This window comes from Protopterus annectens, chromosome 14.part0 (assembly GCF_019279795.1).
Source record: "Protopterus annectens isolate FY-2018-M chromosome 14.part0, PAN1.0, whole genome shotgun sequence".
Lineage (NCBI taxonomy): Eukaryota > Metazoa > Chordata > Ceratodontiformes > Protopteridae > Protopterus > Protopterus annectens.
Window position 1 is genome coordinate 1,169,573,015 of NC_056748.1, and position 18,030 is coordinate 1,169,591,044.

Consider the following 18,030-nt stretch of genomic DNA (forward strand, 5'->3'; position numbering starts at 1 on the left):
ATATCCTTCTTATGATTCCCAGTCTAGGGGTAGGTCTAGACGTGGTAGGGGCAGAGCTCAAGGTTCTTTTAGGCCTAGAACAGGGAGTTCACCTGCTCAGTCTTCTGGTGAGGGCATGGGTCAGCCCTTTCGTAAACAGACCCAATGACCTGCCTTTTCAGCTGCCAGTGCTTTCTCGTCTGGCAGCACCTTTAGGAGGAAGGCTGGCACTTTTCAAAGAAAATTGGAGTTTAATTACCCAGGACAGATGGGTATTGGATATCATTCACCACGGTTACAGGTTTTATTTCCATACCTTGCCTCCTTTCAAAGGCATGCCAGACATTCCTCCTCTACAAAGAAAAGAGGCTCACAAGCAAATTTCTCTGTTACTCCAAATAGGGGCCATTCAGCCGGTTCCTATGCCAGAAAGGGGCCTAGGATTTTATTCTCGCCTGTTCCTAGTACCAAAGAAGGGGAACACGTGGAGACCAATTTTGGATTTATCTATCCTCAACACTTATCTGGACATTCCCAAGTTCAAAATGTTGACGTTACAACAGCTTTTACCTCTACTGGGCAAAGATCACTGGATGGTAACTTTAGATCTCAAGGAGGCTTACCTTCATGTGCCTATCAGACTAAGTTGCAGGAAGTATCTGCGTTTTCGAGCTGGGAATTCCCATTATCAGTTCTCTGCATTGCCCTTTGGCTTATCTACTGCACCCAGAGTATTCACAAAAGTTCTGGCTCCAGTGATAGCTTACTTCAGGCTAAAAGGAATACAAATCTATCCTTACTTGGACGACTGCCTGATTCTGGCTCAAGAAAAGGAAGACCTTTTACAGCATTTGGAATATGTGATAGCAGTGCTAAGATGCCTGGGGTATTCTGTGAACGAAATAAAGTCCAGTCTAGTACCCTCTCAAGACATGTGCTTTCTGGGTGTGAGACTGAATACAGCAACCCAGATGGCCTTTTAACCCCGGACAAACAAAAGAATCTTTCCCTTTACTTCCATCAACTATCTCTTCAGTCCGGGCTGACTGCAAGGACAGTCCTTCAAGCCTTAGGGTTCATGGCATCTTGTATTCTGGTGCTTCCCAATGCCAAACTGCATATGAGGAAGCTGCAATGGTACCTCAAAATGTATGGACACAGCACTGCCAGGATTTGGACACTGTCATTCAAATAATACCTTGCATTCAAAAGGAATTTTTGTGGTGGGCTCAGGAATGTCACCTAAACAAGGGACTCTCTGTGACCCGGCCAGAGGCGAGTCAGATTCTAACGACAGATTCCTCAGACATAGCTTGGGGAGCTCATCTGAATGGAAAGTGGATACAAGACAAGTGGCCTGCCAGACTACAGCATCTACATATCAACATGAAGGAGATGTTAGCAGTCCAGTTTGCATTAATGGCTTTCAAGGAGTTACTTCTTCCAGGGCAGGTGTTGATTCTAACAGACAACACAACTGTCATGTGGTACATCAACAAACAAGGGGGAACACATTCTTATCCTCTATGCAGGCAAGCAATGATTTTATGGGAGACTGCGCTCAGCTTGCAACTAACTCTTCAGGCAAGGTTTCTGCCGGGAGCACAGAACTCCTTAGCAGATGTGTTAAGCAGGCAAATCATGGATCCCCACGAGTGGAAACTGGATCTTCATGTATTTCGGAATTTGACAGTGTCATGGGGAACTCCAGACATAGATCTGTTCGCTTCTCCACTAAACCACCAGCTGCCAAAGTTTTGCACGAAAAGGTTTCATCACACAGCTTGGAAAGTGGATGCTCTTTCTTTCAGTTGGAAAAATCTTCATGTGTATGCCTTTCCACCTCTGCCTCTTCTCCCAAAGGTACTCCTAAAGGTCAGACAAGACAAGCCAAGGATGATTTTAATAGCTCCAGATTGGCCTCGCAACACTGGTACCCATTACTGAGGAGTCTGGTAAGGAAGCCTCCATGGCCTTTACCTTTGATTCCACACCTATTGTCTCAGAGGGACGGTCATCTACTCAATGTCAAGCTTCACTCTCTTCATCTAACAGCCTGGCATATTCTGTTTTGAAACACAGCAGGTCTCAACTTCCTCAACAAGTTTTGAATGTGATTATGGAAGCCAGAAGACCTAGTACAAGGAAAGTGTACGCAGAAAAATGGAAGAGATTTTTATTTTGGAGTGCAGCAAAGGATTTGGAGGTTTCTGAGCCTAATTTGAGTGTGGCTCTTCAATATCTTACTGAGTTATTGGACAAAGGTTTGTCTTTCTCTTCCATTAAGATTCATGCTGCAGCAATTTCAGCTCCCTATGATTGTGACCCACCATTGTTTTCTCATCCTTTGTTCAAGCAATTTCTTAGAGGGGCAAAGAATATAAGACCCCCACGTAGAGCTCCTACTCCTGCTTGGGATCTCAATTTTGTGTTGGAGAAACTTACTCTACAACCTTTTGAGCCTGCGGCTACTGCTGAATTGAAATACTTGTCATGGAAGACTGCTTTTTGTTGGCCATTACTTCTGCAAGAAGGGTTTCTGAATTGCAGGCCCTTATGGCGGTTGAGCCTTTTTTGATTTTCCATAAGGATAGGGTATCATTACGTACTAATCCTTCCTTTATGCCTAAGGTGGTTTCTAGTGTGGTTTTAAACCAAACTATTCATTTGCCTACTTTTTATGCAGATCCCCAAAATAGGGGGGAAAAGATTTTGCACACTTTAGATGTACACAGGCAGTTGCGTTATTATTTAAGCAGGACTAAGGATTTTAGGCAGTCTCAGCAGTTGTTTGTTTCTTTTGCTTTGAGTTCTCAGGGCAAGCCTGTGTCAAAACAAACTATTTCTAAGTGGATTGGGTTTTGCATTGCATTTTGTTATTCCCATCATGGCAAGGAGATTCCAGCTGGGATTAGGCCTCATTCCACTAGGGCTACTGCCACTTCAACAGCATTTCTAAGGGGGGGTGGCAACTAAGGATATTTTGGAGGCAGCTACTTGGAGTTCAGTGCATACTTTCTCTAAGCACTACCACCTTCCTCTCTACTCTAAATCTAGGGCTGGTTTTGCCACGGCTATTTTGCAGGGCATGTTGACAGCTCCTGCTTCTTTATGATTTGCCAGCCTCCCTTACCTCTGCTTTGGGATTCTACCCAAGTGTTAGGACTGCAGCAATGTGGTATGAAGAACATAGTACAGTTTTGTACCTACCATAAATGTAGATGTTCGAAGATCCACATTGCTGCAGTCCAATTTACCCTCCCTCCTTCCCCTCTGTGTTTAGGGGTGGTTGTGTGGGTGGGGTTGTACCTTTGTAAAATTGTACATATATTTGGTACAGGAGTGTTTGGTGTTTTTTGGTTTTGGCCTTATCTTTTTAGGGTCTTCTGACATCTGGGGCAAGAAAAGACTGAGGATATGACGTCGGTCATGCGCATTAGTACCCTGACGTCCTGACGTCAGACTAATGCGCCTTGACCGACGTCAGCCATATACTTTGGTATTCGGGCCGACTGGGACAGCGGACTACCCAAGTGTTAGGACTGCAGCAATGTGGATCTTCGAACATCTACATTTATGGTAGGTACAAAACTGTACTTTTTTTCGTGCAGTATCTGTAAGGAACCCAATGATCCCATAAAGGGAGCCTAGTTTCTGATGAGTTTATTTAATGGTGTGCAGTATATGCTGGTCGTATTTGAGATTGTCATCTATTATAACTCCTAGAAGTTTACTGAGTTTGACAGTATTATTTTCTGACTTTACAGTATGCTTTTGATTTTTGCAACTTTTTGAGATAAAAAGCATGAACTTAGTCTTCTCGGGGTTGAGTAGGAGATTTGATTCTTTGAGCCAGGTTTCTACGAGGAGGAAGATTTTTGGGTAATGTCATGGAGCGTATTTATTGTTGAAACTGCACATATTAATGTTGAGTCATCTGTATACTGAACTAAACTAGCACGATGAGTAGAGGTGTCAGGGTTATTAATAGATGTATTAAGAGAGGACCCAGAATAGAGCCCCGAGGAACACCTGTAGTAAATGGTTGAAAGGATGAGTAGGTTTGTTGCCATTTAATGGCTAGTTGCCTTCCCGATAGGTAACCAAAAAACACAACAAGGAGTATTGTGAAAGTCCTCTTGAAGAGAGTCAGACGAGCAATTGCTGGAATGCCTTTGACAAGTCTAAGAACATGGTAGACACAAGCAGATCATTGTTTCAATGTTTGTTTATTATATTGGTAAAATGTAGTAGAGCAGTAGTGGTGCTGTGCTGGGGCCTAAAGCCGTGTTGTGTCTCTGAGAGCAGGTTATTTGAGGTTGATTATTGCATCAGCTACACATGGATGCATTTCTGTAATGCTTTGGAGAAGGGGGAGAGATAATTGCTATCTGTCTGTAGTTATTAAACTCTGTAGAAGTGCTGGCTTTGTGCAGTAGTATGATGTAGGATTTTTTTCTACAGTGATGGACATATTTTTCTGCTATGGGTTTGTTAATTAGGGTGAATACAGAGAAGGCTATGATGTCTGTGGCCAGTTTTAGGTAGTCTGATGGTAGTTGGTCTACAGCTACAAAGTTTAAGGATCAACTTTCTTATGACTGAAGTACGTATTAGACTAAAACTGTAGAGCTGTGGTTGGTTTTAATTGGACATGGCTATAGAGAGGGGCTCAGATGTATAGATGATATGTTTATATAGGTTATGGTGAGTTCTAATAGCATATGTTGGTATGTGGTTACTTATGCTCTCTGAGAGGCAGCCTACTTTTGTCAGTTTGTCTAGTTTGTTTGTCAGAATCCAGTCTAATGTTGAGTGCCTCCCTGAACACTTAGTAGGTGTGGTTATTAATTGTCTGAAATTGAGCAAGTTTATGCATTCAATGGGGGTAGTGGACTTTGAGTTGCTAGTCTGTATTTAAGTCTCCAAGTATTATAGTTTCATGGTTAATGTTGGGATATCCAAATCAGTATGCTTTCAGCCATATCAGTGTTATTTCCTGGTAGTATGTAAATTGCTGTTAAACATATAGTTTTCCTGTTGTTGATTTTTAGATGTGTTAGAAGTTCAGCCTTGTTAAATGTGGATATTTCCTGTGGAAGTAAGGTGATGGTTTTGGAATTTTTATAGATCATTGCTGCACCACCTGCACACTTATTATGTCTGTCATGCCTGAGTGTGTTGTATCCATGTGTGTGTATGTGAGTTCATTATCCTTTATTTCTTTTTTTTAACCAGGTTTCAGTAGCTATGACTACATTGGGAGTATTTGTGGCAAGGTAAGCACATATGTCATGGATTTTATTGCACATATGTCTTCGGTTAATATTTAGAAATAGTTCATATTTTGACCAGACTTTTCTTCTTTTTTTACAATGCATTGCCTACATTTCTTAAAACTGAACAAGGAGGAAGAAAGAAGAAGGAAAAAATGGGCACCTGATTACTTTAGTATCCCCATCACACTTGAAAATAACTGAGAAGCATGCAGATTATATCATGCATTATAAAAACAGTACTATTAAGAACAACATTTTGTTTTACTTACAGTTAACTCTTTCCTTCCTCTTCCCCCCACCTAAATGTTCTTTCTAACATTGATGGCATGAATATTTCACAAATATGATTAATGCCACATTTATTTGTCAATTTCCAAATTGATAGTTTTATTCCTGTTGATCTCGATCACCCATATTCAGTCTCTGCTTCATTTCCAACATACTCCCGTTTTTTTCTAGTCAACTCTTATGCTTTTTTTTCTCTCTCTCAAGCATTTTCTGTTGAAACATTAGGAAAGGTTTCACTGGCACAATCTCTATGTGATCTTTATTACCAGAAGAACAAGCAGAATGTCCTTCTGTTTCTTAACTCACTTTTGTTGGACAAACTTTTGTATTTCCTCCTTAGCATGTACTTCATCAAAAAATGATTTTGTCCCTCCAGGGAAGAATAATTTGAAAATAGCGGGATACAGCAGCTTGATTGTCACCCCTGCTTCTCAACATTCCCTTATTAGATGGAATAAATGTAATCCTTTTTCTGCCTTTTGTACAGTAAGTAATCATTATCCACAAATAGTCTATGATCTCCCACTTTTTTTAGCACTTTGTCCTTCTGTCACATTTTTGTCAGAATCAACTCATTGCATCTTTACTGTTAAAGGATTAAGTTGCTTTCTCTTGGCTACGTTTGGAGCATACACACAGTGTGCCCTTTCAATTGACAACAGCTGTGAAATACCACTCCAGTTGCTTATTTGTGCTTGGATAAAATGAATACAGTCCTTTCCTTCCAACTTCTCTGTTACAGCAGAAAATCTCAGATTTTCCTACATTCTCTGTCCTCTAATGCTGTTATTTTTTAAACATCTCTTGCAATCTGATATTCAGCCAGCTATTTCTTCATTTTGGCCTCTGATTTTTGCAGTTTCATCACCTCATCTGAATATCTTTTTAAAGTTTCCTTCATTTTTTCCAACCTTTTATTTGAGTTGATGTACTACTTCACTGTTTTGTTTATTTTAATCAGCTCTGAGTACATCTGACTTATTTTTTCTTGTAGGTTACTGGAAGTCATGTCTTGCACCAGAACTGGAGCTTCCACTGCTTTTTTGCTGAGCAGCTGCAGAATTCTTCCCAGTGTTTTTTCCTCACTGTTTGTGATTGATTTCTTTCAAGTTCTCAGAATTTCTTTTTTGCTGGCATCCAGACAGTGCACGTACTAGCCAGTTACTGAAATTTAGACAAAATACAAGTTTACTGGCTCTCTTCTGAATTTCTGTTTTCACACTAGGAGAGCTGAAATAGAGCTGTAACTCAGTGTGCGGCCATCTTGGAAGTCCTTGGTTGTTGCTTTCTCATAATAAGTATTACTTCTGCAGGATTTCTCAAAGTTAGAAGAGTAATTTTTTCCTAAAAAAGGTACATTCTTGAATAACAGGAATCAAAAGGGATGTGTTTTGGTTTTGTAACTGAAAGTCATCAGACTTTTAATAATTAATTATGGTTCCCATTAATTTTTTAACTTTCTCAAAAATGTCACATATTTTTTAGTATTTTAGCAGTAGTAAATATTGTTGTCATCAACGTATGCAATGTTGTTAACATTAACATTGTCTGTCAAACTTCAGTTATAAAAAAATAATTATATTTATCAAAGTGTGTAAACCAAATCCAGAGATGAGTGGTGGAGTGTAGCAGATCAAATAAATAGAGTTAGTCCAGAAATAATTCAACAATTTAATCCACAGTATTGTAAGGCACAAGTACAATACACTGTAAGTTGCAGTTGATAAGCGCTTTCACCCAAGAATGAGCTTCATCAGATCAAATCACTGCTACCCATGATTCCCTTATATATTATATAGCACCCTATCAAATAATTCAATCAAATAATCAATTGATTAAAACATATAACAATTCATAAAAACTCATGTAATTTAAAAACACTAAAACCAATATATGAATCAGATTCTTTGCATCATGTCCCATGTGATATTGTATCTAACTTGTATATCATAACAACAAACCCATATTAACTAAAAAATGTTATATTAGAATAGCCGAAAAAAAATATAGGATGTATAAAGACTTCTAAAAATATATACATATGTATGTTCAATTTATAACATAATAACATCATTATGCAAAACTTGTAACAACAACTTCATTATATTGGAAAGCAAATAAACTCAGATGAACTGTGAACATATACTATCTAAGCTTAACATTAACATTTCTCCTTTTCTTCAGGGCTGGCTTGATAGAGGCTCTCTCATTCAACCCTGAGCCTCTATCAGCTCTTAACCTCATAATCCACTTACTTTCTCTATCCTCAGTGTGGTTTCTGATGTCTCCACCCCTAATATTAGGTTCTATTAGTTCTAAAGCCCTGAATAGAAAATGGTGCTCATTACCTAACTCAACCACATGTTTTGCCAATGCATTATGTGTGTTACCTTTCTTCATGTGGTATATATGTTCACGTATTCTATCTTTAAACTGGCGGTTAGTCTTTCCAACATAAAATGCATTGCATACCTGGCATACTGCCAGGTATACAATATTCATAGTCATGCATGTAGCTGCTACCTGAGTCATAAACTGTATATGTGAGTCTGGATGTATAAACACTGTATCATTGTCCATATATATGCATTGATTACAATGTCCACATGCCTTAGTGTAACTAGACCCTAACTGTCGTCCATCCTTCTTAGAATAGCATAATAACCTTCTGAGATTCAATTTGTTCCTAAATAAAAAACGTGGTTCTTCCCCTACCACTTTCCTGATTCCTTCATCTGTACATAGTATAGACCAGTGCTTACTGACTATGTCTTTAAGAGCCATACAATCGTTTGTATATGGTAATGAAAATTTAACCTCCTTCTTCATAGCTTGTGCTTTATCATCTCTCTCTGATCTTGGTCCATAATATGGAGCCGCTCTACCTTGCCTAAGTTCACTTATGTCACCTAACTGGTTATCAATCTCTTTAGTACTATAACGTCTCTCTGCTAATCTATCTTTTAAATCATTAATTCCTATCTGAAAGCCTGTGTCAGTAGCATTAAGTCTAGATACACGCATACCTTGTCCTCTAATGATGTTCTTGAATATGTGGTGTGGGTGCATACTATATCTTGACAATATTGTATTGTGATGACAGGGTTTACGATATACTCCTGTATTCACTAAACCATTATCCAATTTTTCAATAAATAGATCCAAAAAAATCTATCCTTTCAGTAGAATGGTTCATTGTAAACACCAAATAGTTAGTTAGACTATTGATCATTACAAGCAATTCCATCAATGTACATGCATCCCCTCTCCACAAAATAAAAACATCATCTACAAAGCGTCTGTAGAATATTACAGATTGTTTGTATTCCTCAGTTTGAAATAGGACTTCGTTCTCCCAATGGGCTAAAAACATGTTCGCATAGCTGTTTGCACATGGCGTACCCATGGCAACCCCAGCTTGTTGTTGATATAATAATTAATTGAACATGAAAACGTTATTCCCCAACACTATATTCATAAACTGAGATATTAAATCTATCAAAACAGATGAATATGTACTATGTTTGGACAGATACTCTCTAATATATATGATGCCTACATCATTAGGTAGCACAGTGAATAATGATTGAATATCAAACGTAACAAATATTAAATCATCAATATCCACTATCTTGTTCATACATTCATATAATTCCAGCAAAAACTGCTTGGAATCTCTAAGTATAGTAGAATTGTTATTTAACACAGGACGTAAGTGCTTCTCAATGTATACGGAGATGTGTTCAGTAACCCATCCTTGTCCAGATACTACTGGTCTCATGGGTGGTGTCACTGACACTCTTATGTATCTTGGGAAAACCTTGTATCAAGGGAACCAAAGGATTCATGATTCTAAAATACTCAAATAGTTCTTTATCAATGGTTCCACCATTGAACATGTCCAATAGAGTGTTACTAACATGTGAAATAATATCATTTACCATGTCACGATTAATTTCTAGATAGAACTTATCACTCAACAGGTTCAACATGGCTGTATGATAAAATATGGTATCCATGATAACAACCTGTCCCCCCTTGTCCGCTGGTCTTATCACTATTGTTTCATCCCTCTGTAAATTGCGTAAGCTCTCTCTCTCCTTTCTAGTGAGGTTATCTTTTCTCTTCCTATATGCATTATTACTGAAATATCTATGTAACTCATCTTCTGTTAATTTTAAGTAGGCCTCAACAAGTGGATGATGTATCGGTGTAAAGCAACTCAGCTTCTTGAACACCAACGATGTTTCCCTTTCAGTTGCAGTATGCTGAGTGTAAGTATTTGTAGGTAATTCTCAGAGGAGTTCCAACCACAACACACTATAAAGAAGATGTGGAGGAACAAGTTAGGACAGTGAATTTAACAAATATACCTACAAATACTTACACTACTTATAGTACTAATTCATTGGTTTGTAATATTTCTAGTCATGAATTGACACATCATGAAATTAATTTATTGAATAAAGGACTTAGTTTCATCCCTAGTGGACACAGTAATTTAGCTGATATGATACTGGACACGAGGATGTTTTGTCGTAATTTAATGCTGAAACTATTATTTCAGAATAGTGATGAGCATACTGCAACTGAAAGGAAAACATCGTTGGTGTTCAAGAAGCTGAGTTGCTTTACACCGATACATCATCCACTTGTCGAGGCCTACTTAAAATTAACAGAAGATGAGTTACATAGATATTTCAGTAATAATGCATATAGGAAGAGAAAAGATAACCTCACTAGAAAGGAGAGAGAGAGCTTATGTAATTTACAGAGGGATGAAACAATAGTGATAAGACCAGCGGACAAGGGGGCACAGGTTGTTATCATGGATACCATATTTTATCATACAGCCATGTTGAACCTGTTGAGTGATAAGTTCTATCTAGAAATTAATAGTGACATGGTAAATGATATTATCTCACATGTTAGTAACACTCTTTTGGATATGTTCAATGGCGGAACCATTGACAAAGAACTATTTGATTATTTTAGAATCATGAATCCTTTGGTTCCCTTGATACAAGGTTTTCCCAAGATACATAAGAGTGCCAGTGACCCACCCATGAGACCAGTAGTATCTGGACAAGGATGGGTCACTGAACACATCTCCGTATACATTGAGAAGCACTTACGTCCTGTGTTAAATAACAATTCTACTATACTTAGAGATTCCAAGCAGTTTTTGCTGGAATTATATGATTGTATGAACAAGATAGTGGATATTGATGATTTAATATTTGTCACGTTTGACATTCAATCATTATTCACTGTGCTACCTAATGATGTAGGCATCATATACATTAGAGAATATCTGTCCAAACATAGTACATATTCATCTGTTTTGATAGATTTAATATCTCAGTTTATGGATATAGTGTTGGGGAATAACGTTTTCATGTTCAATTAATTATTATATCAACAACAAGATGGGGTTGCCATGGGTACGCCATGTGCAAACAGCTATGCGAACATGTTTTTAGCCCATTGGGAGAACGAAGTCCTATTTCAAACTGAGGAATACAAACAATCTGTAATATTCTACAGACGCTTTGTAGATGATGTTTTTATTTTGTGGAGAGGGGATGCATGTACATTGATGGAATTTCTTGTATTGATCAATAGTCTAACTAACTATTTGGTGTTTACAATGAACCATTCTACTGAAAGGATAGATTTCTTGGATTTATTTATTGAAAAATTGGATAATGGTTTAGTGAATACAGGAGTATATCGTAAACCCTGTCATCACAATACAATATTGTCAAGATATAGTATGCACCCACACCACATATTTAAGAACATCATTAGAGGACAAGGCATGCGTGTATCTAGACTTGATGCTACTAACACAGGCTTTGAGATAGGAATTAATGATTTAAAAGATAGATTAGTAGAGAGAGGTTATAGTATTAAAGAGATTGATAACCATTTAGATGACATAAGTGAACTTAGGCAAGGTAGAGCGGCTCCATATTATGGACCAAGATCAGAGAGAGATGATAAAGCACGAGCTATGAAGAAGGAGGTTAAATTTTCATTACCATATACAAACGATTGTATGGCTCTTAAAGACATAGTTAATAAGCACTGGTCTATACTATGTACAGATGAAGGAATCAGGAAAGTGGTAGGAGAAGAACCAAGTTTTTTATTTATGAACAAATTGAACCTCAGAAGTTTATTATACTATTCTAAGAAGGATGGGCAACATTTAGGGTCTAGTTACACCAAGGCATGTGGACATTGTAATCAATGCATATATATGGATAATGATACAGTGTTTATACATCCAGACTCACATATACAGTTTATGACTCAGGTAGCAGCTACATGCATGACTATGAATATTGTATACCTGGCAGTATGCCAGGTATGCAATGCATTTTATGTTGGAAAGACCAACCGCCAGTTTAAAGATAGAATACGTGAACATATATACCACATGAAAAAAGGTAACACACATAATGCATTGGCAAAACATGTGGTTGAGTTAGGTAATGAGCACCATTTTCTGTTCAGGGCTTTAGAACTAATAGAACCTAACATTAGGGGTGGAGACATCAGAAACCACACTGAGGATAGAGAAAATAAGTGGATTATGAGGTTAAGAGCTGATAGAGGCTCAGGGTTGAATGAGAGAGCCTCTATCAAGCCTGCCCTGAAGAAAAGGAGAAATGTTAATGTTAAGCTTAGATAGTATATGTTCACAGTTCATCTGAGTTTATCTGCTTTCCAATATAATGAAGTTGTTGTCATAAGTTTTACATAATGATGTTATTATGTTATAAATTGAATATACACATGTATATATTTTTAGAAGTATTTATACATCCCATATTTTTTCGGCTATTTTAGTATAACATTTTTTAGTTAATATGGGTTTGTTGTTATGATATACAAGTTAGATACAATATCGCATGGGACATGATGCAAAGAATCTGATTTATATATTGGTTTTAGTGCTTTTAAATTATATGAGTTTTTATGAATTGCTATATGTTTTAATTAATTGGTTATCTGATTGAATTATTTGATAGGGTGCTATATAATATATAAGGGAACCATGGGTAGCAGTGATTTGATCTGATGAAGCTCATTCTTGGGTGAAAGCGCTTATCAACTGCAACTTACAGTGTATTGTATTTGTGCCTTACAATACTGTGGATTAAATCGTTGAATTATTTCTGGACTAACTTTATTTATTTGATCTGCTACACTCCACCACTCATCTTTGGATTTGGTTTACATTTTTATACATTTACGAGTGGTTAGAGTGTTTTTCTGTACAAGGCAGCGTTTGGTACTATATTTATCAAAGTGTTTAAAGCTAGGACAAAAAAGTAGATGACAAAGGACACTCCTGTCTCACACCTGTTTTTATGAAGATTCTAGATGAATTCTTTCCATTAACAACAAAATACACTTCTTAGGTTTCTTTATACAAATTGTTAACAATTGTCATAATTTTATATAAGTCATAATATTCAAGTACCCTCTTTATCAAACCTGCTCAGCTAATCAAAGGATGTAATGGGATCCTATCTCGCCTACATTCATAACTGATGGGTTTGGAGCCGATCCATCGGCTCTGACTCAGCCACTATATACTAGAACGAAGTCTCTAATTGGCTGGGCTACCCCTTATCCCAGAATGCACCACGCCTGCTTCCCCAGATCTCGTTTGCCGCTTTTCAAGCTAGACGTGGTCTCGACTTGACTGGAGCTAAGTGGTTTTTTGATTACTTTTTGGTCTTTTGACTTAGGGTTTTCTTCACAAATTTAACAAACAGCTGTTTTAACAGCTTTACATGTGTGTGTGAACCTGTGTTGGTATTTTTTTTTTCTTCTACATACCGGGTAATGCCCATTTAAGTTAGAGGGCCCTTGCCCTTATTTGTGTGTGGGTGTGTTGATTTTGTCTCTACTGTACGTCCTGATTTATCGGGCTAAGCCCGTTTAAGTTAGAGGGCTTCTGCCCGTTTTGTGTTCTGTATCTTGGGCCAGTCCCGTTTTGAGTCAAAGGGCTCGTGCCCTACTTTAAGGTTTGCTTTTCGTTGTGGGAAATAGTTGTGTGATAGGATGTCGAAAGAGCAGAAGTCTGGTTTTAAAAAGTGCACCAAGTGCAACTACAAAATGTCTCTTACTGATAGCCATGCTGTTTGCGTATATTGTTTAGGACCGAAACATTTGCAGGAAACATGTAGTGTTTGTCATGCTTTTTCCTCTAGGGTCCTTCAAGAACGAAAAAATAAATTGATCCTTAAGGGCCTTATTAAGCCCTCCTTTGAGGAAGCTTTGGCTTCTCCTTCCTCTCCCGCTTCTAAAAAGAAAAGGTCGTCGGCTCCGACCAGTCATTCGGAACCGACTTCCAAGAAGCATAGGTCGACCTCTTCTTCCTCAGCTCCAATGGCTTCGGAGCCTCGGGTGGAAGGGTCTGCCTCGATACCTTTTTCCTTGACTCCATTGGTGTCGGAGCCGCAGGTTGGGGGATCGAGAGGCGAATCACCTGCTTTGGCTCCTTTGGTCTCGGAGCCGTTGGAGGTGTGCAGCTCAGACTCCCCCCCCCCCCCGGCCCTGAAGTCCCCTTCGGCGCCGATGCTTATTCATACGGTTCCGGATCCGGTGCCGATGGTGTTGGAGCCGTTTCGGAGCCGGTCCCCTGGTCTATCGGAGCCGAGAGAGAAGTCGTCTCGGCCCCCATCTATTTCCTCTAAATCCTCCAGGTTGTCAGACTCAGATTTGGACAGAGTTATCCAGAGGCTTTTCCAGTCCCCGGTTTTTGCAAAAATGGTCTTGGCTCCAGCCCACTCAGCTCCGGAGCCGGTCCCCACTTCGACGCATCCGATTCCTCCTCCAACCTCCTCATAGCCGTTGGAGTCGGTGATGGTAGAGCAGAGCAGAGTTGTCCAGTCGGAACCGAGACTCCCTCGGAGCTTCTCTGTTCCGACCATCATTCCTACCCTGTCCTCGGCGTCAGGGTTCGGTACCGGGACTTACTTGGTCGGGGCCGAGGGGAACACTTTGGAACTGGTAGCTTCGGTGCCTAGTCTTCCCCTCGGAGCATCGGCCGCAGGGATTCCCGGTACCTTCATGGTCTCTCAGCCGGTGTCCTCCGTAGAGTCTGGAGGTCCTGCTTTTGAGGCCATGAGGAGTGCGCTGGCCATGTCCTTGCCGGCTCAGCAAGTCTCTACCTCACCGTCCCTAGACTTGGGAACTGGTGCTTCTGGTGTGCTTCATTCCCATGACAGTGGGGCCCCAGGGCCTGAGGATACCCCCTTGGGGGGTTCCCTTCTCCCGGGAGGTCCTTCTGAATCCGCTTCAGATGAACCTCCAAGAAAAAAATTGTGCAAGAGGAAGCACATTGACTCCCAGGATGAGTCTATCACATCAGATACTGACCTTGATGATGCGGAGGGGTCCCCACAATCGTCCTCGGATGACATCTCATTCTCAGATATCCTCGAGATCCTGAGACAGAGAGGCAATTGGCAGCCCAAAACCCCTTCCGCAGAGGAGTCAGTCTTCCTCAAGGCCTTTGGGGCCCAGCCCTCTGCCTCCTGGGTGTCTCCACCCTTCGATGAATTACTAGATTTAGTTTCTCGAAGGGTGTGGGAACACCCTGACAGTGTGGAACCGGTGCCTGCAAGGCCTAACAAGTTCCTCTCAGCCCCTCCTCAGAAGGAATTTTTGACTAAAGGAGTTGCAGTAGATGCGATGGTGGTGTCATCTGCCACTCAGCAGGACGTGGCAGAGGCTTTAACGTCTATTCACCCTCCTAATAAGGATTCCAGGAGCATGGATAGGTACGGGAAGCGTACCCTTTCTTCAGCGGCCTTTACCCTGCGGTCGCTGAATTATCTTTGTCATTTTACCAGGCTTCAAAGGGACCTCCTCAAAGAGTTAGGTGAGTCTCTTACGGGTAATCTTCCTGAGGCGTTAGCCCAAACTGTTGGCGCCCAGATCACTACCCTATCTTTGATAGTCAACTCGTCCATGAGGCTCATATCATATGCGGCCGAAGGGGCGAGTAGAGCAGCGGGAACAGGCGTGGCTCTTAGAAGACATGCCTGGTTACGCTTGTGTCCCTTTGCGGAGGCCTTTAAGTCTTCCTTCGCCGACGCCCCCTTTGATGGGTGTTCCCTGTTTGGACCCAAGGTGAAGGACACACTGACTCAGTGCGAGCAGGAGGGCAAGACCTTGACTGCCGTGGGGGCTCGTTTTTCCGCTCCCTCTAGACCTTACCCCAAGGCCCAGAGAGGAGGGAAAATGTGGTTCAGGAAATCTCAAAGGTCTTTCCCTACTCTACCGAGTGATCCCCCCTCTAGAGGCAGGGGGGGGATTCAGGAAGACGCCGCCCCAGAGGCGGCAGAGGCCCCCGTAACTCTGGAGACCCCGATTCCTTTCGTGGTCCATCCTACGCTCACCGTCCCTGAGACGTGGCCCGACTGCGCATCTCCGGAGCCAGTTGGGGGTCGCTTTGCAGAACACCCGCAGGCTTGGGAATCTGTCACCAAGGATCAGTGGGTGCTCCGGACCATAACCGGAGGCTTTCTCATCCCTTTCATCAAGATCCCCCCTCTTCCTATCAGGAAAATCCCGGATGTGCCACCCAGTCAGCGGGATCAAGCACCGGTCGAGGTTTCAAAGCTGCTAAGAAAAAGAGTCATCCAGCCTGTCCCCGCCGACCAGATCGGATCAGGAACTTACTCAAGACTATTTTTGGTGCCAAAAAAGACAGGGGACTTAAGGCCCATTTTGGACCTCAAATCATTGAATCGCTTTGTAAAAAAATCCAAATTCTGAATGGTCACCCTTCAGTCCATTCTCCCGTTATTGGAGAAGGATGTCTGGATGTGCTCCAGAGATCTCAAGGACGCTTACTATCACATTCTGATAAGTCAAGAGTCCAGGAGTCATTTACGCTTCTGCCTGGGAGCCAGTCATTTCCAGTTCCGAGCACTGCCCTTTGGTTTCACCACAGCCCCCAGGGTGTTCACCAAGTGTCTGGCAGTAGTGATAACTCACTTGAGAAGTCTAGGATTCCAAGTGTTTCCCTATCTAGATGACTGGCTCCTTACTGCCACCTCCAAGCATCTATTAGTTCGGGCGCTTATAACCACAGTCAGTTTGGGTCATTCACTAGGAATCACGTTCAATTGGGGAAAATCTGTGCTGCAGCCATCTCAGCGTATTACCTTTATAGGCGCAGAGTTAGACACAAGAAGAATGCGGGCATTCTTGCCAGTAGAAAGGATTCAGGTCCTGCAGTCTCAGGTTCAAACCTTGTTACCCAGATCACAAGTTCAGGCCAGACTGATTCTGCAGTTATTGGGCACGATGGCCTTGACTATTCTTCTAGTCCCCTTAGCCAGGCTGCACATGCGGGTGCTGCAATGGCTACTGTCGGTTCAATGGTCCTTTCAGGAACTCCCCTTGAATCATTTGGTCCAGATTACGGAAATTTGCCGTCAGGACCTACGTTGGTGGCTGCTTCCGTCCAACCTGGACCAGGGGCGACCCTTTGCCCTTCAGCCTCCCATCGCAACGGTGACCACGGACGCCTCCCAGATAGGGTGGGGGGTCATTATCTGGACAGGTCTGTCCAAGGCACGTGGCAGGTTCACGAAACACACTTACATATCAATATCCTGGAAATGAGAGCGGTGCTACTGGCGTTGCAAGCACTTCATCATGCTCTTCCCCGGGGTACTATTGCGATTCTATCCAACAACATGTCGGTAGTCTGGTACATAAACAAGCAAGGTGGAACCAGGTCCTACCCTCTTTGCCGAGAGGCCATGAGAGTGTGGCATTGGGTGATTGCTACCCAGCGTTTCCTAGTGGCAACGCACATTCCGGGGAAATCCAGTGTGATTGCAGACAGGCTGAGCAGGACTTTCCTGTTGCCCCACGAGTGGTCCCTCAACGACAGGGTGGCTGCAAACATCTTCGCCAAGTGGGGCCTCCCTTGTTGCGACTTGTTCGCCAGCCCTCACAATGCGAAATGCAGGGAGTTCTTCACTCTGACTCCCTCTCAGGGACAGATTCCCAGGGACGCTCTAGCTCACAGTTGGCCCCCCGGTCTACTTTACGCCTTCCCTCCGGTTCCCCTTCTCCCGAAGGTGATACAGAAGGCAATTTATCTAGGAAGCGACATGATTTTGATCGCTCCACACTGGCCTTGTCAGGTTTGGTTCCCCTTCCTTCTGAGGTATGCGGTGGAAGGCCCATGGTTTCTGGACCTGGTGCCTGACCTGTTAACTCATCAGTTGGGACAGTCTCACCCATCCCTCAGGTCCTTGAGGTTGGCCGCTTGGTTACTCCACTTCCAACCTTAGTCAGAGATAACTCTCTTTCTCCAGATGTCATCCACATTTTGTCCTCTTCTCACAAACCTTCCACTATTAAACTGTATTCCAGCAAATGGAAGAGGTTTGCTCTTTGGGCCCAGCAACGAGGTATAGATCCCCTTACCGCCCCA

At 41.6% G+C, this 18,030-nt stretch overlaps 1 protein-coding gene across 1 annotated transcript in view; it reads left to right on the top strand.

Moving 5' to 3' along the window:
- Positions 1-18,030, top strand: part of GMEB2 (glucocorticoid modulatory element binding protein 2) — a 2,829,650-nt gene that overhangs the window by 176,344 nt on the left and 2,635,276 nt on the right. Inside the window, exon 2 of the mRNA XM_044056980.1 lies at positions 5,218-5,258. Within this exon, the coding sequence (XP_043912915.1) occupies positions 5,230-5,258 (29 nt within the window). The 5' untranslated portion in view covers positions 5,218-5,229. The remainder of the gene's footprint in view (positions 1-5,217; positions 5,259-18,030) is intronic.